Source organism: Eumetopias jubatus, unplaced genomic scaffold, assembly GCF_037043125.1.
Source record: "Eumetopias jubatus isolate StellerSeaLion01/CBP00866 unplaced genomic scaffold, mEumJub1_p1.0 scaffold_4, whole genome shotgun sequence".
NCBI lineage: Eukaryota > Metazoa > Chordata > Mammalia > Carnivora > Otariidae > Eumetopias > Eumetopias jubatus.
In genome coordinates this window covers 77,048,410-77,068,262 of record NW_028274810.1, presented here as the reverse complement: position 1 = coordinate 77,068,262, position 19,853 = coordinate 77,048,410, and the positions used below count along the sequence as shown (strand labels likewise).

Below are 19,853 nucleotides of genomic sequence, written 5' to 3'. Positions count from 1 at the left end.
CCTGCTCTCCTCCAACCAGTTCTCCACACAGCAGCTAGGGATCTTTTCAAATGTAAATCTAATCATACTTAAGCTCTTTTGTTCTCACCTTAACCCTGGAACTGCCTTCCCACTGCTCTTAAGATAAAGGTAGGGGCGACTGGGTGGCTCAGTTGGTTGAGCATCCTCTTGATTTCAGCCCAGGTCATGATCTCGGGATCTTGAGATCAAGCCCTAGGTTGGGCTCTGTGCTTGGTGTGGAGCCTGCTTAGGATTCTCCCTCTGCCCTGCTCCTGCACTCTCTCCAAAAAAATAAAAATTAAAAAACAAACAAACAAAAAGTTTATCTTTAAAACAAAAAAAGACAATAAAGGTAAAAAAAATCTCTTGGCAGCCAACAGGGCATTAAATGATGAGGCTCTTGCCTTCCTCATCAGTTTTTCCTCCCTGACTCTCTTCATTCCTGCTTTGTACCACAGCCACTAGAGACTTCCTTTGATTCTTCAAACACATTATGGTCTTTTTTATAACAAGATACTGGATATGCTGTTCCCTCGGACTGAAATGTTCCCAATCTGTCTTTGCTTAGTTAACTCCTAGCTCAAATGTCACTTCTTCAGGGAAGTCTTCATTACTCTCCAAGAGCGGTTAAGATGCCTGTTGTGCTCTCTCATAATAGTCTGTCCTTTTCCTTCATAGTCCTTGTCAGTTTGTGATTATATATTTGTCGTCGTGATGATTTGATTGTCTGCCATCTCTAACAGACTGGAAGCTCTAGAAGGACAGGAACCATGTCTCTTTTCGTACCACTGTAACCTTAACCATGATAGCATAGTGCCTGGTAATTAGTAATGTGTATGTATGTGTGTGCATGTGTATGATTGGTCAAGTGTCTGAAAATGCAGAGCAATGCAGGCCTGTACTGTGGTGACCCCATAAGGAGACACCACACCAAGTGGCTGTCAGAGCAGCCCATCTGTTTCCCTCAAGGATATCTCTCTGGTTGGGCCATTGTCAACTGCAACTTCTAATAGGATATACCACCTACTTGGTTGGTTTCTGAATCATCTGAATCCACCCTTATTCAGCAATGTGGACTATCAACTCTCAGGGACAGAGAGAACAACCTCAAAATAATTACCATTTATGCATTTGACCAATATTTATTCTTTGCCTACCCCCAGTGTATTCAAGCACTGTGCTGGGATGGGGAAACAGAGATGAATGAGGCCTGGTTATTATTCTCAAGGAATTTATAGTTTTGATGCACAGTCAAATATGTAAACAAATTATAGCTTCCTGTTTTAAAACACTAATATTACAAGGCACGCTCAAAGTTTTAAAGGATCATAGGGAAGAGACTGATTATCAAAGCACTTAGCAAAACCCTAGCTAGAAAAAGTGCTGTTAATGATGACCCAGGGGACACACTTTTCAAACATTCTAAGTTCTAACTTTGGACCACTTTAGACCACAGAAAACAATTTACACATTAGACAAGCCCCTTAAAAAATAGTCATCATTAGGTTGCTTTTATGTCTTTGGCTTTTATTGAGCATAACAAGAAATATCTATATGAATTTAGCTTTTGCATTTGTTGTTCAAATCTTCTTGATTGCTTTGTTATATCATCCACTGGTTCCTGATAAAGTCACATGAGCAATTACCTTTAGAATTAGCATTTTTAGCCATGGGAAAAAATGTATGGTCTGTCTTCTTTGATGCACTAATTCCTTTTATTTTTTATTTTTTTTATTATTTTTTTATTTTTTTAAAAGATTTTATTTATTTATTTATTTGAGAGAGAGAGAATGAGAGAGCACAAGAGAGGGGGGAGGGTCAGAGGGAGAAGCAGACTCCCCGCCGAGCAGGGAGCCCGATGCGGGACTTGATCCAGGGACTCCAGGATCATGACCTGAGCCGAAGGCAGTCGCTTAACCAACTGAGCCACCCAGGCACCCCTAATTCCTTTTAGATACCATCTATTATTAAAAAAAAAAAGAAGCCAGGCACCTGGGTAGCTGGGTCAGTTGGGTGTCTGCCTTTGGCTCAGGTCGTTAACCTCGGGGTTCTGGGATGGAGTCCTGTGTGGGGCTCTCTGCTCAGCAGGGAGCCTGCTTCTCCCTCTACCTCTGCCTGCTGCTCTGCCTACTTGTGTTCTCTTTCTGTCGAATAAATCTTTTTTTAAAAAAAGGATGCCATATACTATGTTTTAATTTTTGACCTGGCAACCAGGAAGCTCAGAATTGTTTCAAATTCAGTCACAGACATACTTAACTTTAGGATAATTCTGATATCTTTTTAGTTTGGCCCTAATATTCTATTTCTAGCTTTCTAGCCTATTGTAAACCTTCCTTATGTCCTAATGAAAAAGAGATGGGATAAAATAAATTTGACATCGGTATATTTAGTCATCTTAGAATTATTTCTGTTATTTGTCAAAGATAAATACAGGGGTGCCTGGATGGCTCAGTTGGTTAAGCAGCTGCCTTCGGCTCGGGTGGTGGTCCTGGGGTCCTGGGATCCAGCCCCATGTCGGGCTCCCTGTTCAATGGGGAGACAGCTTGTCCCTCTCCCTCTGCCTCTTGTGCATTCTCTCTCTCTCTCTCCCTTTCTCTCTCTGTATCTCAAATAAAGAAATGAAATCTTAAAAAAAAAAAAAGATAAATTCAAAAAAACTTGACCTGTGCTTGGATCTTTATAAAATCTGGAGAAACTAGGGAAGATCCAGAGAAAAGCAACAGAAAAGGGACAAAGAATGGGACTGAGGTAGTATGACCATATTTTCCAACTCAACTATTGGGGCACACTGATCTGGGATATGGCCTATTAGAGTATCTGAAACTTGCACTGTACTGGAAACCCCCAGAGCTATGCTGAAGCAGACAAATCCCAAGAGGAATGGCCATTATTCAACGTATATGAATAGTTACAGAAAGGTTTTAACCTTTTTTGGATCACAGATTCTTTGGTGGTCAGTTGAAAGCATTTGACCCGTTTCCCAGTAATACATAAGCACATACAATTTCTGAAAGTGGTACCCTCCTGTTATCTTTGTATCTTTCCAGAATTTATCAAAAGCATTTTACATCTGTCCCTGCTGTAAAGAATTCTCATAGACCCAAGGAAGCACTGAGCTGCAGGTCAGAGGCAGGGACTGGCAAATCAGTTACCTGCTTAAGTCCTTAACACTCTGACACCATTCCAGGGTGATTTAAGCCAGTGGGTTGTTTTTAACTACTGTGAGGAGCAGACCCCTTTGATGAGCTGCTTAAGATATGGGTCATCTTTCCCAAGATAGATAAACACAATTTTGCACACAATTTCATGGGGTTGGTGGACTTCCTAAAGTCCATACTCAGATCTCAGGTTACGCTTAAGTGAAGACTTCCCTGGACTCGGGAATGCCCTTGAAGACATTTTAGAATGCCCTTCTCTTCCACTACGGGGACTAGAGCGGCCTAGATAGGAGGTTTACCGGACCCAGAGACACCCGACCCCCGCGCCCTCTCAACCGGCCTCTCTGAGCTCACCCCTCCCCCACGCCCCTGCCGCGCAGGTGCGAAAACCTAAGGGGCCACCCCGGCGCGAAGGCTCGAGGAACTGGGGGGACGCGGGGTGGGGGTGGGGGATGATGGGACCCCGGGAGGGGCGGAGGCGGGGGTGGGGGCCTTCCCGAGGTTGCCTGGAGACCAAGCTCTCCGCCCAGACTGTTCCATTTCCTCAGCGGGGGGCGTCGCGGACCGGAACGTGGCTGACCGGCCTCCCAGAGCGGCCCTCTTCCGGCTTCTCCCCCTCTGCCGGGCGGTGGCCAGAGCCCGTGACGTCACAGGAGGCGGGGCCAGAGCCGCTGCCGGGTGCTGGAGGCGCCATTGGAGCCGGCTAGGCTTGCGAGCTCCGCTGAGGAGCCGGAGGTTGGGCCGCAGCTACCTCGGCGTTCGCTCCTGGTCCCTGGCCCCTCAGCGGCATGGCGTGCGGGGCGACGTTGAAGCGGCCCATGGAGTTCGAGGCGGCGCTGCTGAGCCCTGGTTCCCCGAAGCGGCGGCGCTGCGCCCCTCTGCCCGGCCCCACTCAGGGCCTCAGGCCCCCGGACGCCGAGCCGCCGCCGCTTCTCCAGACGCAGACCCCACCGCCGACTCTGCAGCAGCCCGCCCCGCCCGGCAGCGAGCGGCGCCTTCCAACACCGGGTAACCTATGCTGCGGGCCTGGCAGGAAGCCAGGCCCAGGCATTTTGGGGGGTGGGGGTGGGGCGGCTGTGGGCGCTAGGCTGTTTCACCCACAGACCCCTTCTTTGCCCTGAGAAACGGGAACTGGGATGCCACTGGGCCTTGTCGCTTCCGGGGATGGGAGATATCCGGGAGGGATGGTGGGGCCCCAGTGTCCGTTTTCGGTTTTCCTGGAGCTGGAGAGACTGGAGGGGTGGGCGGCAAGAGGAAGATGAGAATATCCCTGGTCGCTCGGGGCCCTTCCCGTGCACGAAGCCCCTCCTGCCTCCGCTGCCCGGGCCTGCACAGAGCCGCCCAGCAGATCCAGTGGGCCATGGAAAATGGGATTCTACTCACGAACCCGGCCTTGAAGGTGGGGGTTGGGGGCGGGTTCATGGGGCCTGAGTGTGTGCTGTTCACTGTACTGTAGCTTGGAGGGAGACCTGATTTCCAGAAGTCTTTAGGGACCAGAGGCCGTCGCAGAAGTCATAGAATCCGATTTCAACCTATTTCCAAGGGACTGGCCATGTTTTATTGTATGGCTATTGTCTTGTACCATATATAGCTTGAAATCGGTAGGTCGTTAGCTAGAATTTGAGAATCCTTAAACCTACAGAGGTTCCAGAAGCAGGAATTCATCTATCCATAACAGAGATTCTTTCAGTAAGGATTACACATTGGTCGAGGAAAGGGGAGAGCTAGTGTGACTGTAAAGTTAGGACAAACCCCCCCCCAACCATTGTGCAGGAATAGAGGGGAAAGTGCATCACAATACGCAGTTTTAAAGGGCTCCTGGAAATGGGGGAGGGTCCTCAAAACGACTTCGGCGAGTTATTTCTTTTTGTTTTTCTATTCCTCAAGCGTAAGTGAAACCTTAGGACTGCCTTAAAATTCTTTTCCTCATCCCTTTTCAGTTACCGGTGCCTTTGGGCTTTATTTCCTCTTTCCTCTGCATATCCATAATGCAGATTTCAGGCCCTCATACTGTCTTGCACAGAGATTCCTGCAGTTGCTAGCCAGGCTCTCCCACTCTCTCATGTTCACCTCTTCTTTATTCTGGCATTCAAAGGACTTATCAGCTATAACTATATGTTTTACTTAGTCTTTTACACATTTTTTTCCCCCAAACTATGCTTTTGCTGCTCTTTCTCCAGACCCACCTGGGTGTGCCTGTTATCCTTGCCTTCCATCATGATGTTTTCCCCTTGTATTTGCTAATCCAAATACAGTCATTTCTGCAAGTCTCCCATCCATTACCCTGCCCCATAAGGAACTCTGTTCTACTTTAAATTCCCTGACCACTTAATGTTGCAAAGCCTTATGTACTGAATGAGATAATGTTTGCAAAACTTTTTTGTAAAGAGCCCTTCAAAAGCAGGGGACGGGGGCGCCTGGATGGCCCAGTCAGTTAAGCATCAGTGTCTTGATCCCAGGGTCCTGAGTTCAAGCCCCATGTTGAGCTCCATGCTGGGCATGGAGCCTATTTAGAAAAAAAAGAAAAGAAAAACGGGACAAAATGCCCACTTGAAGTGCTATCTTTTCTTCTGTTCCTGCAGATACCAAGGATAGTCATACAATCTTTCTGGATCTCTCTTCTGCAAAATAGAATTAATACTTGCCCTATCTTGATTGATTTTATGCATATGTTTTATTTCTTCCAACAATATCCTGTAGACTAATTTTGTTGTAGTTCACATTACAGCAAATGTTTAATAAATGATTGTTGAATGTATTTGGAAGCCTCAGTATTGCAGAGTGCAGTAATGGGAGTTCCTATTTTAAACTTTAATTTTCGCAAAGATCATGCAAACTACCTTCTTGGTCATTTATATTAAAATATTTTACTTAAAATACTCATTTGTAAAGATTGATCAGTTAAACTCCTTAATGCTTATTGGAATATGGTTCTGTCAAGAAAGAAACATAAAGTATGAATGATTATATAATGCTTTGGCTTAAGTGAAAACAGTGTCCTCTGTATTAAAAAGGAGGAATGGGGGAGGAAATGTTAGTTGCTTTACAAATAGAAAGAATAAAGCTAACTAATAGAAAAGTGAGTTTAAAAATCAGTGACTTCATTTTATAACATAATTGTTATCTCAAAGGTTATGAAGTTCTCTCAGAAATGGTCAAGAAACTATGTTTTTACTTCACTTTAAAAAAAAGATACATGTCTTATGGAAAAGGCATATAAAATTAAGCCTTTTATTGCTTAAAAGAGCTAAGTTGATAGCAGGCTTAGGAGGGTGTTGCTGACCTGAGGGAGATGTTTGTAAACATGGAGTGAGTCCAGGTGCAAAGCGATTAATTGATCATGACTTGTGGCTTGGTGAGTAATATCCAGATTGAGGTAGCATTTTAGCTAGGTCTTGAATGACGGTGAAGGAAGAAAGATAGCCACATTTTAAGCAAAGGAAAACTGCTTGAGCAAAGCCGTGAAAATGCACAAATTAAGGAAAAGATTATGTAATATAACTGGGCTATAATGGGAGATGGAACTGGAAACAATCTGGGGCCAAGTCTTGGAAGACATGGAACGCCATGTTGAAGAGTTTAAATTTTTTTTTAAGATTTTATTTCTTTGGGAGAGCACAAGCTGAGGAGAGGCAGAGGGAGAGGGAGAAGCAGACTCCCTGCTGAGCATGGAGTCCGATGCAGGGCTCAGTTCCAGGACTCTGGGATCATGGCCTGAGCAGAAGGCAGACACTTAACTCACTGAGCCACTGAGCCACCCAGGCGCCCCGAAGAGTTTGAATTTTGGTCTGTAACAGCTAGGAACCATTGTAGAATTTTGAGGATAGGCTTAGTCTGATATAACCCAGAAGCACAATGTCAAATAATAATGGGATGCAAAGATTAAAGTTATCATCCACTGTTAAAAAAGAAATTTGCGTTTTGTTTTTTTTTAAGTGGCCTTCTTGGAGAGAAAATCACATGTACTTCCTTTTTTTTCTACTGTGCATGCCATGTTTAGATTCTTGGACTTGCTTGTCCTTTAACCAGCCTAAAAGTTGTATCTTTCCATTTGTTCACTTCGCCATACAGGAGGCAGTTAGAGGTTTATCAAAGACCTTCTGTTCTCATGAGCGTTGTCCTCATACTTGTCCTTTCTTGTTTCAAGTCGTTGCAGTTCCTTGCATCCTTGTATTGAATCTGGCAGGTATATGCTTAGTGAATAATACATTTTAAAGATGAAGCAAAGACTTCATAAATTCAGCGATCTTAAAATATGAACTTCATAGCATTTTTAAGGGAAAGCCTCGCTAATCGATTACTACATTGTTTGTGTGTTTAGGCTGAGTGTTAGCAAATTTAGTTATGTGTGAGATACTGAGTTTGTGTTAGTTCCTAGGCTGTACTGTCACTTGTTTTCAAAGCTTCATTGGGTAGGCAGTTAACATTTATATTGAAGAAGTACACTAAAGATCCTGAATGATTTTCCAAGGTCATAGTCACACAGCTAGGAAGAAGCAAAATGGTATTATTAACACTCAGCCCCATTAAAAAAATACAATTATAGCAAAGTATACATTAGAATAATGTGAGGGGGTGGTAATATGATGTTCTGGGTTTTATTTTTGATAAGGAGGCTTTATTATCTGGAAAGTAGATACATACTCTACCACAAAAATGAAAAACTTGAAAACCACATCCTTTCAGACTGTGTTGTCTCTAGGAATGTACTTCAAAGTGAATTTGTGTGTCCTGGACTCCCTTCAATAGTGTTAGCAAATTTGGTTTATGATTACTTTGACTCAGAATAGTAATCTGAGTCCCATCAAGTATTGGCTCTCAGTAGGATCAGAAAGTTCTTTTCTAAGCCCTGATCATCGGTTCCAAGCAATAAATCTCAGGTCTCCCCATGGTCCGTGTCCAGGAGGTGACCATACTGTGGTTTCTGCTGTCCTCTACCCCAAAGATCTTGAGTCCCAAATGGGACAAGAGCTTCATTTTTAGAAGGCCTTAGGTGGTAAGAGAATCACCCCAGTACACTAGTTTGTAAAATTGTGCAGCTTAACATAGATCAAAAATAGCTCCTTATTAGGTGAAGGATGAGTTTTTTGTTTTGCTGTAAGTTGTACTAGTTAATCCTAAAGCAAACTGTAGTCTTCACTGTCACAGGAAAACAAGCAACGGGAACTATCTGGAGGGTTTATGCTAAAATAGCTGCTTTTCCATGCATTGTTGAAATAGCAATAAGAAGGAATACTTTCCGGGGTTATATGAGGAGTGCTTTATTCAGAATAAACATTTTTCTTGCTAATATTAATAACATGAGGGAAGGGACAAGAAGTTTGAAGAAATGGCACAATAAAGTGAATGCTCAAATGTGTTTCTTTTTTTATTAGAACAAATTTTTCAGAACATCAAACAAGAATATAGTCGTTATCAGAGGTGGAGACATTTAGAAGTTGTTCTTAATCAGAGTGAAGCTTGTACTTCGGAAAGTCAGCCTCATTCCTCAGCACTCACAGCACCTAGTTCTCCAGGTAAGCAAACATTGGTGTGGACAGACCAACCATTTAAGAGTTTGTAAATGGTACACTTGTGATGAACCTTGGGTGTTGTATGTAAGTGATGAATCACTAAATTCTACACCTGAAACTAATACTACATTGTATGTTAACTAATTGGAATTTAAATAAAAACTTGGAAAAGGAAAAAGAGTTTGTAAATGGTTCTTCAAATGATGGTTTCCTAATCCAGAATTGATTTCATCTAAAGTAATAAAATTGGTAAAATGTATGCATTATATCACTACTTGTAAATACTTTTCAAACCATAGAGTCATGAAATTGGGAAAAAACCTTAGGTTGATGTGATTTGGCTTCCATCCACCCAGTGTAGAAGTACCCTGTAACTGCAGTGTCTAATATCTTAGCCATTAGATTAGCCACATGTGGCGTTTTAAGTTAATTAAAATTTAATGAAATTTTAACATCTAGTTTCTTGGATGCAGTAGCCACATTGCAAGTGCTTAGTAGCCACATGTAGTTCTTGTATTAGCACAACTATGGGAATTTCCATCATTGCACACATTTGTGTGACAGCAGTGCTCTGTAACATTGACAGGTGGTCAGAGAGGATGTGCTCAAAAATAGAATCTCAGGGTTGGAGAGAATCTTCATGGTCACATAGTTCAGCCACCAGTCTTGCCTGCCATATCCCTGCAAATAGTCAAGAGGCCAGTGTGTAAACATTTCCATTGGTGGTGAACTCTGTCCTTTAACTGTAAAGGAGTTTATTTTCTTACAAACTATTCTACTTTTTAGTAGTTCTGAAAGTTAGAAATTACCTTGATTAAAAATTGTCTCCTTACAGAACATCAGATTGTCTTGGCCAGGAGCTAGGCTAGAAGGGAATGGGGAGAAACTGCTTAATAGTAAGGGGTGTTACTTTGGAGTGATGGAAATACTTTGAAATTAGATAAATGTGGTTGTACAAAATTGTGGGTATACTAAATGACACCAAATTGTTCATCTTAAAATGATTCGTTTTATGTGAATTTCACCTCAAGTAATTTTTTTTTTTAAGATTTTATTTATGGAGGGGTGCCTGGGTGCCTCAGTCGGTTAAGCATCTGCCTTCATCTCAGGTCATGGTCCCGGGGTCCTGGGATCGAGCCCCACATCAGGCTCCCCGCTCAGCAGGGAGTCTGCTTCTTTCTCTCCCTCTGCCTGCCGCTCCCCCTGCTTGTGCTCTCTCTCTGACAAATAAATAAATAAAAAAATCTTAAAAAAAAAGATTTTATTTATTGAGAGAGTGAGTGAGAGCATAAGCTGGCGGGGGTGGGGGGGTGGAGGCAGAGGGAGAGGGAGAAGCAGACTCCCCACTGAGCAGGGAGCTGGATGCGGGGCCTGATCCCAGGACCATGACCCAAGCCAAAGGCAGATGCCCAACTGACTGAGCCACCCAGGCGCCTCTCACCTCAAATCATTTAAAAAATTTTTTTATGGGGGTGCCTGGGTGGCTCAGTTGGTTAAGTGACTGCCTTCGGCTCAGGTCATGATCCTGGAGTCCCGGGATCGAGTCCCACATCGGGCTCCCTGCTCAGCAGGGAGTCTGCTTCTCCCTCTGACCCTCTTCCCTCTCGTGCTCTCTCTCTCTCATTCTCTCTCTCAAATAAATAAATAAAATCTTTAAAAAAAAAAATTTTTTTTTTTATGACCCAAAGGTCTTGGTTCTAGAATAGCACCTTTTTAGTTGTTCTTGCGTGTTCATGAGTAATAGACTTTTCAGTGGTAATAGTTAGCAAGGCTCTCCTTAATATTCTGAGATTTTAGTATTAGATTTTTGAAGTAATGGAATATGTTATGGGTGCAGAGAAACAATACAGTGATGACTGGGTGGAACTTTAGGTTTCATTTGTAAAGAAGAAATTTTGGTTTAGGTTAAAAATGACTTCTTTCAGAGTGCTAAATGGTTTACAGATTAATTGGGCTGAAGAAATGGAATCTAGGCTTGAGCTTTGAGGAACAACTCAGAACTGGGCTACCAAAGGAGCTGCCACTTTTCTCATGATCAGGAAGCCGACTTCCATGTTTTCTGGCATTCCAGTGAATATTTTGGTTTCTAACTACTATCTTAACGAATATTTCACTCTTTTCCTAGATTTGGAAGGGATGAAGGATGAGATATGTACTGCCTAATTATCTTCTTCATTCATAGTGACTTTGCTAACAGTTTGTTATATAGGACAAGTTACTTGGTCTCCTAAGCATCAGATTTCTAACCACTTCTTATCAGAACCACCTGTGGAAGTTAAAAGATGGCCAGGCCCTAACCTAGAATTAAGTCAGAATGTGTATCATGTTTTGTGAATTCTACAGATAATTATGCACCTCAGTTAAACATAGGTCTAGATAATCGCCAAGGATTTGAGTAGCTCTGTGAATCTACTTTCTCTAATCCAGACTAGGGGCTTTATATCAACTTACTTTTTGTTCTTGTTCTTTACCAAATGAGCATTGAGTTATGGGCTCACATTGTTACGGCATCAGAACTGTTTTTCTGTATGCAGATCAGCTAGCACACCTGGATATACATTGTTCCTCCTACTTTTCAGTTTACCTTTGGGCTGACTGTAAAACTAATGGCAGAAGCACAGATTCTGTGAAATATTCCATGTAGAGTTGTGAAGAATACTATTTTTCTGAACAGTTTTTGTATCCCAGGAGTGCTTACATAAAGTTATTACTTCTGAACCTTAGAACTATAATGTATTATTTAAAGTGGATTTGTCTTGGGGTGCCTGGCTGGCTAATTAGGTAGAAACATGTGACTCTTAATCTCGGGGCTGTGAGTTTGAGCCCCACGTTGGGTGTAGAGATTACTTAAAATCTTTAAAAAAAAACAATAAAACTAGATTTGTCTTTTGGCCAGGTTCCTCCTGGATGAAGAAGGACCAGCCCACCTTTACCCTCCGACAAGTTGGAATAATATGTGAGCGTCTCTTAAAAGACTATGAAGATAAAATTCGGGAGGAGTATGAGCAAATTCTCAATACCAAACTAGCAGGTAGGCTGAGGCAGTGGCTGTGCCATTGTTAATAGGGTTCGGTAAATAATAAGGTTCAGTAAAATGGTAACTTAGAAAAAGAGCAGGCCTTCATGTAAGAAAGTTTAATGAGTTGTGAATAGTAAGTTACTCTCTGGTGATTCTAAACATTATACATTTATACACTTTATGGGAAGGACTTTTCATTTACATTTCTGAAACAAGATAAGCCAAGCTTTTCTTTTGACATTTTTCCATATGAATAAAGGCAGTGAGTAGTTTATTTGGGCTAACCTCCCAACTGGTGGTTGGGAGTGGAGTATAGTCGACACGGATCAGAATTCCTGGTAGCAGTCACTTTGTGGATTTGGGAAATCTGGCATTCTGTAATTTGGATGTACATTAGTTTGGAAAGCACAGCTCAGGTTTGAACAAAGGGAGTTGACAGTGATGTCAACAAGTAGAGCCTTTTATGAAAGGAAGAGATCTGAATCAGGAATAGAAAGTAGTGCCCATTTAGGGAAAGGGGACAATGTTGGGATGAGAGAGGTTTTAGACAACAACTTCTTCCTGTAACAGTATTATTTCCTAATCTGGTGACCCACACCACATGGTTCCTCAGAATGTTAGAAAGTCTGCTTTAAATGAGAACTGTTGGTTTAACAACAGCTAAGTGGGTTTGTTTATAGTCAAACTTCTTTGATCCTTTAATATACTAATAATATGTATTAAGACAAGAAGCTCCAGTATACCATTTCCCCTCTCCTACCTCCATCCCCACAATTGTTCACTTGGCTCTAAGTCACTTCTCTGTTCATGGATGTTGGGCTACCTTCTTTTTTACTGAGTTTCTCTTTAGAAGGTAGTACTGTGGGACTGTTTACAGTTAGGTAGTATGAAATTTTCTCCGCTTTCTAGCCATCCCACTTCTTTCACTCAACATGTCTGTTGAGATTTATAGCAAGGATAGAATGCAGAAAAGAGATTCAAGCTTCATGTCTTAGAGAGTTCCTAAAATTTGTTGATTTGTAGTACTGAGCCAGTCTGTCTGTCTTGAGAAGCCTTTAGTAGGGGATGGAGTTACAGCAGGGGCAAGATTAGGAAAATGTGATATAGATGATCAGTGACCAAATCTAGGAGCCTAGGGATTTGGCTCTGGGATCTAAAAGTAAGTAACAGATCCCAGAGCGGCTATTAAAAGGAGGGTCTGAGAATGGATAATTTAAAATGGGAAGCTAGATGTGATGCTGACACTTGATTCTTAAAAAACTGAGGGAGAGTTCTGGGGATAGTATATACTGTCTTTCCCCCTTCCAGAACAATATGAATCTTTTGTGAAATTCACACATGATCAGATTATGCGACGATATGGGACAAGGCCAACAAGCTGTAAGTATTGTCAAGTTTTTCTTTGAATTTTCCAACTTCCAGGAGCAAGATGTTGACACTGAATACCTTGTCTCCTGAGAGCAAAACACCCCTGTGGAGTAAAATAATAGCTAACGTTAAAAAAAAGCATGTCCAGCATTGTGCTAAGCCCATTAAATCCTCATGAAGTTATTTAATCTACAGTAACCCTATAAGGGAGGAACTTTTGTTAAGCCCCATTTTACAGGTAAGGATGGCACTTAAAGAGGTTAAATAATTTGTCCAAGCTCATAAAGGTAGTAGTTCATCCAGGACTGAAACCTAGATAGTCTGACTGCAGTACCAGTTTGTTTGTTACCTGGCTTTTCCTCCAGAAAGGTAGTTTCAATTAGTAATTTATGAGAGTTAATTCCTTAAGCTAGCTTATCAAGTGTGTGGTCACAATTTCTTAATTCTGGACATCTTGGAACTACTTACTAGTTACTCAAAACATAAAGTAATATATAGCTGTATATCTAAACTGAAGCTGAGTCAGGTGTCTTAAATTCTGGAAAACTTAGGACATTTTAAGTGCTGATGTACATTCTCCATGTTTATCACATTTCCCATTGGTTAATATTTTTAAAAAGCATGACACTATATTTTTATTATTCTTAAACTTTTTTTCCCCCCCCTAATTTATAGATGTGTCCTGAAGCTTTCTTGCATATCTGGGTACCAGGTTTGACCTCAAGAGATGGCTGCTGTACACTTTTTGCAACTGGTTTGATATCACATTTCAGCTCCAACTTTGCATCCTGAGAATACTTAAACGTTTCTGCAGGTCCATTTTATACAACTTGAAAGACCTTAAAACTTTCTGGTTGCCACAAGCATATCTTTCTTTTCTGCTCATCCAATAAACAGCTGTGCCCTACTGTGATAGATTTTCCAAACAAAAATACCTGGAGCAGCAGTTTAGCAAAATATGCCCTCAGTGGCACTCAACAAATGGAGTTTCCCCAAGCACAGTTCTGTAAGAAGTGTGTGTGAGAGTGTGTGTGTATGTGTGTGTGTGTGTGTGTGTATTTTAAGTTATTATTTGTATTGTGCAAATTTTTTTGATCTTGGGGATTCTGGCTGTGAATTTGATGCACGACAATTATGGTTAAAAACATTTGCTTGGTCTACAGAAGATCATTAATGTTTTGTGACCATATAAGTTGTAACGGTGGATTGTTTTATGTTGTAGGTATTATTGTTAAATACAGGGACTGTTTCCAGGCACAGAATATGAATCATAAGTTAGGATGGACATTAGGTGTGATTATGATGACATAGCAAAGGTCTGTGGTCCTAGGTCTACAAATGCGTGGTGAGGAATTAGGACAAACTGGAGACGGGCCGTTTGACACATGGACTCTGCCTAGCCGTGTTGAAAAATACTTTGACTCCAAGCCTTAAAATACCCATGTGGAGTCTGTGCTCACCTCATTCACACAGAGAGCTCCCTGGACACTGAACCTCTAAAAAGAAAAAGTCTCCCTGGAGCAGGAGCATCAGGGTTTGCTTGGGAGCACAACACAGGTGAGCGTGGGGCTGGGCCAGCCCCTGGTGGCACTGCTATTTGGGAGGAGCCACTTTGCCTTTGTATCGGTTATTAAAAACAGAATTTGGATCCTTGTGGTCAGGCTCCCCCAAATTCTTTTTAAGAAGTGACCATGTTCAACTGCTTGAGCTTTGTTTTGGCAACCCCCTGCCCAAAGTTGCTTACAGACTGTTCTTCACCTTGTTTCCAAGGCTGTGGAACAGAAAGTAGCCTCTGTTTTGAGGAGGTGGAAGTTAAGTATACATTTATTTTTTACTGTGACTTGTTCAGGACCACATTTTACAAAATGCCTTGTTTCCTTTATTATTGTTTCTGGAAAGGAAAGTTCTATTAAAATTGTTTTAGTTTGAATATAGAATAGTTTTATTAATTAGGGCTTATTTTGAAAAATTCTGAGTTTAATTCAAGTGTATGCCAGTACCTTCCAAAGTAAGGTAATATTCAGAGACAGTTGTTCTGATCAGATGGCTTAGAGAAATTCTGGAATATTCATATTCGAAGATTCCTTATTAATGAATGTCTTTGACTTAAATCTAACCAAAAACTGCAACATTATTCTTTGTACATTTTCATTATATAGTGTTAACAAGCTTAGTTGCAAACAAATAAAATACTTAAGCTATTTGTTTACCTTGCCTTCTTAATACTGTGATAATGTTTATTAATTCAAATAATTTATGTGAGGCTGCTATAACCATTTCCCCAGTAAAACATTACATTTAAGATTTATAGACTTTTTTAAAAGCCCATCAGTGATCTTTAAATAATTAAAGAATTATTTTACTTAATATTTGAAGGGCAGTTTGTTTCATCTTTTCCTTTTCCAGGGTAGTCACTTGTTCCTGGAAGAGGAGCTAGCCGTGGCTGTCATGGGAGTGGCCTTACAGTGGGATAGTCACACCAAAACAAAGGAAGGACAGCTGAGGGGGCCATCAGAAGTCCTGAAGGATGGATCAGGAATGGGGAATGCTGCTGCACTGATGTCTTGTTACAGAATCAGTGTGATGTGGGGCAAATGTCAGCCCCGTTCCTACTATACGGCTTCTGGCTGGGAGGTAGAGTAGGTTTCTATAAAGGGAAATGATAGACACTCTCTTACTGCACCCAGTGTTGTTAGGCTGTTATGATATGGTTGCCCTTTGGGGCCGTAGGATAAGTAAGACCACACATACCACCATGGCTGGGTTTTGGAATCTCCTCAAAAGGGACTAGACAAGTTTGTCTAGTGTTTTATCCAGAGAAGAGACAGTTCCTAGGACAGAAAATGGGGACCTATAATGTAGGCCTTAGACTAACAAAAAAAGTTTTTCCTTAGACTTGATTTCTAGAGCTTGAACTTAAGGGCATTCCCAGGTAGGGAAGTGTCTTTGTCCCATGGAGGTAGGTCAAAACCCAGGGAGGAAGTTAACCTACAGAAACGTGTAAGGATAGGCCGGGACCTGTGGTCTCAGAACAGCTGTATCTACCACCCTGGTTATAGTTTTTTGTTTTAATAATAGTTAATCCTCTTTTGGTAAAACCTTAAGCTTAAGAGGAATGAAAGGAGTAGGTATTCATGCTTAGGTCAGAGGAGTATAGTGGAGATCAAAGTTCCTGAGGCAGATAATTGTTAAGAGCTCCCCAAGGAGAAGAACATCAGGGAATACAAGAATTTGGGCCAGCCTCACACATGGTGAAGCTTCTCTGCCTGCCAGGGAGGATGGGTTGGCTGTGTAGTAAAGGAATGGCCTTTGGATGTGTGTAGCCCTAGAGTTTAGATTGCTGCGTGAGCCTTGCCAAGCTACTGAAATTTGTGAGCCATAGTTTTCTTGTCTGTAAAATGAGGGTTAATTGTATGTACATCACTGGGTTTTGTTTTCAAATGCGAGATTAAGTTAAATAGCCCATGTAAAGAAAGTAGCACAGCCTGAGACATAAAATATGCATTTGACACTGTTATATAGCAGGTTTCTTTACAGTGGTCTTCATTAGATCTGAAGACCAAAATGTTCCTTTCTGCAGCAGCAATTCTCAACTTTCCAGTATGAATAGCCCTTTGTTAACATCAAAATCTCACGTTCTCTAATTAGAATTTGTACTTTTAAGTGTTTGACTAAGAAAACAATAAAAGATGAATGACCAATGAATTCAGTAATGCCTTTCAGTGAATCTGTATTTTGTTACTATAGCAGGGGTCAGCAAACTAAGGCCTGGTTTTGTAAATAAAGTTATATTGAAACACTGCCACACCTGTTTGTTTGCGTCTGTGGCTGCTTTCACAGTTGGCAACTCCAGAAACAGGTAGTATGGGCCACGGAGTTGAAAATACTCTGGCCCCTCACACTAAAGTTTGTGGGCCTTGGTCCTGTATCACTGATACACATTTGAAAAGCTCACAGACAAGGCAAACTCGGTCCATCATGGATTGGTGGACAAGAACCTTAATTTGTTTCTAGGGGAGTTACACCTCAGGTGTGTCATGATAAAAAAACATCCTGTGCTTACAAATGAAAACCAACTGTCAAAGTGAATATCGTACAGAAAAAGCCAATGAAGTTTTCAGAGCAATGATTCTCAAGGATGGGGACAGGGGGGTGCCTGGGTGGCTCAGTCGTTAGGCGTCTGCCTTGGGCTCAGGTCATGATTCCCAGGGTCCTGGGATCGAGTCCCGCATCGGGCTCCCTGCTCTGTGGGAAGTCTGCTTCTCCCCCACTCTCCCAGCTTGTGTTCCCTCTCGGTCAAATAAATAAATCTTAAAAAAGAAAAAAAAAAGGATGGGGACAGGGAACATGCTATTGGGGGGTGGGTCATTAGAATGACTTATTTTTGGCATATTTAATTTTGGAAATTTTAGATACAAAAGTGGGTGTAAGGATTTTATGTTTATCAGAAGATCGTTTGTTAAGTATTGTTATTAAGGAACAGTGACTTGACTACTTGCCTGGGTGGTTATTTCCTTAAAAATGGCTTCAGAGAGTGCTGTAGTCCACAGCTACAGTTAAACTGATCCTTGAATAATGTTGATACTTTCAGGAAGAAAGAAGCAAGTTTACCTAGGGAAAAATGTCCAGCTACTTAACCCCAAATGATACTCTCAAATAAGTAGCACTTCATTGTGAAGATGATTTGTTTAAAATTTAAGCACCTAAAGTCTTCATGGGTCGCATTTTCACTGACTGTGGCTTATAGTGTCTTGTCTCATTATGTGCCAGGTTATCTGTGAGCTGGATACTATATTTGAACAATTATAGGAGTAAACAGGACATGAATGAGGCATCTACCTCTAGAAGGATTTCTGGTTGCCTGTGCTGGGGATATTACTATACCTTAATTCAGATTGAAGGCTGGAGGTTCCCTAGATCTTCCAGATGGCACACAACCAGGTCTCAAGTCTGTGTGAAGACTAGTTGTGTTTCACCCTTATCTTAAAAGTGTAATACTTAGGAATCCCAGCTTAAGGAGCCTGTGATGGGGGTTCCCCTTTAGCTGGCCTTAGGTTTTGGTTTTTGTCCCCTTCGGTCCATGAGGCTTCTGAAAAGTACGCTGCAGGCATCCAAGGGCTTCCAGATTGGCATATGCCTTAACAGCACAGCTTTGAGTTCTAGGCTCTGGGTTCTCAAGATTTTGGCTCAGTAATTCCTTATTACCTAGTTAGCTTTTTATGCTTTTAAGAAAATTTTATATTTCAACTACTTCTTAGTTGACTTTAGCAATAGGCTGATTTCAAACTTCCCCATGCTCGATATCTAGAGGTGCAAGTTCCTGTGTGTATTTGGCCTCATCAGAGCTTTGGTGAAGGTGCTTAACCTGGTGTGGTACCCAACATGCCTTCATGTTAGTGAGAGGTAAGTAGGGAAATTCGTATTTATATTGGATTTGAGTGTTTTTCCAATTTGGCAAGCATTACTGGTGTCTTCTGAGTTATTTGTGGAGGACAGCTATTTGAGTTTTTAAAGCCTGACAAGTTTTTTGGTTTTTTTTTGTTAAGCCTGACAAGTTTTTTTTAAACATTATTATTTTGGGGGGGGTGCGGGGAGAGAAGCTCTAGCAGACTCCCTGCTGAGCTGGAGCTTGACACAAGGCTGGATCTCAACACTGAGATCATGACCTGAGCTGAAATCAAGAGAGGCTTAACCAACTGAGCCACCCAGGTGCCCCTAGCCTGACAAGTTTTATAAGTAGCCCTAGTTCATCTTATATCCTCAGTACCTGACTTGGAATTAACATACATAAATATACTTAGGCATTTGGATCTTGACCCCTGAGAAGGAGGCTCAGTCTAGCAAGGAACATAAGCAGGTTAGGTAAAAGTTGCTGAGTGTTGCATGAATGGAACAGATAATGGCCTAAGGAAAAGAAGAGTTGGTTCTTAGTAGCAGTGGTGACCAGGAAGTTTTCATTTGGGGAGGCAGAGTTGGAGCAAGGTTTCAAAGGATGAATAAGACTCAGGCAACAGTAGGAATTGGTGGGGCACCTGGGTGGCTCAGTCGGTTAAGTGTCTGCCTTTGGCTCAGGTCCTGATTCCAGGGTCCTGGGATTGAGCCCTGAGTCAGGCTCCCTGCTCAGCGGGGAGTCTGTTTCTTCCTCTCCCCCATTTGAGCTCCCTGGCCCACGCTCTCTTTCAAATAAAATCTTTAAAAAAAAAAAAAAGGAATTGGGAGCTTGAAATGAGCAAAGGCTGGGTGGTGGAAAATCATGGTGGTGTATAGTGAGGACGTTCTTATTTAGCCAGAGTAGGAAATCTTGTAGATCCTGGGAAGAGAGCTTGAAGCTCGGTAGTAGGGACTAGATAATGAAGGGTTTGACTACTAGGCATTTAGCTATTAATCGGTGGAAATCTGGAGAGTTTGGGGGAAACTAATTCAGGGGTAAGTACAAGACAGAAGGGCAAATACCAAACTAGACAACAGGTTGACCAGTTAAGGAGCCTCTTTTTTGTCCCATTAGAGATAACAAAGGCCTGTACATTGATTGGGAAGGATGATTTAAACATGGCTCTGGCTTTGCCTGGCGAAGATCCTTGAAGGATCTCTCGGGGCTCATTTTCCCCCTTCACATAGACACACTTTGAAAGATCCTTTTTCTTTTGGTTTGGCTTGTCTTTGCCCTTCACTTAACTAATCTAGCCCAGTTCCACAGCTGCTGCTGCTGTTGAGTTTTGTATGCATAGATTCTCCCAGATAAAATAATTTTAAGCCTTCTATAGGTTGTCTCTCTGTAGCCAGGGTTAAGAGAGA

General features: G+C 41.8%; 1 protein-coding gene across 2 annotated transcripts; it reads left to right on the top strand.

The window, feature by feature from the left end:
• The first annotated feature begins 3,828 nt into the window (after nt 1-3,828).
• On the top strand, nt 3,829-16,771 carry AKIRIN1 (akirin 1). Of its 2 annotated transcripts, none has more exons than XM_028123199.2 (5): nt 3,829-4,166; nt 8,534-8,674; nt 11,568-11,702; nt 12,999-13,070; nt 13,734-16,771. In XM_028123199.2, exons 1-5 carry the CDS (start codon nt 3,947-3,949, stop codon nt 13,742-13,744), a joined length of 579 nt encoding a protein of 192 aa, XP_027979000.1. In that variant the 5' UTR covers nt 3,829-3,946; the 3' UTR covers nt 13,745-16,771. The 2 variants fall into 2 exon arrangements, with proteins under 2 accessions (XP_027979000.1, XP_027978999.1); XM_028123198.2 differs by lacking the exon at nt 3,829-4,166 and adding an exon at nt 4,200-4,557.
• The last annotated feature ends 3,082 nt before the right edge of the window (nt 16,772-19,853 follow it).

Excerpts from the sequence above, each read along its gene's own strand:
- AKIRIN1 (XM_028123198.2), top strand. The coding sequence starts at position 4,323 with ATGGGAGATATCCGGGAGGGATGGTGGGGCCCCAGTGTCCGTTTTCGG. Across the intron at positions 8,675-11,567 it reads CACAGCACCTAGTTCTCCAG|GTTCCTCCTGGATGAAGAAG; the intron begins GTAAGCAAACAT and ends TCTTTTGGCCAG. Across the intron at positions 11,703-12,998 it reads TCTCAATACCAAACTAGCAG|AACAATATGAATCTTTTGTG; the intron begins GTAGGCTGAGGC and ends TCCCCCTTCCAG.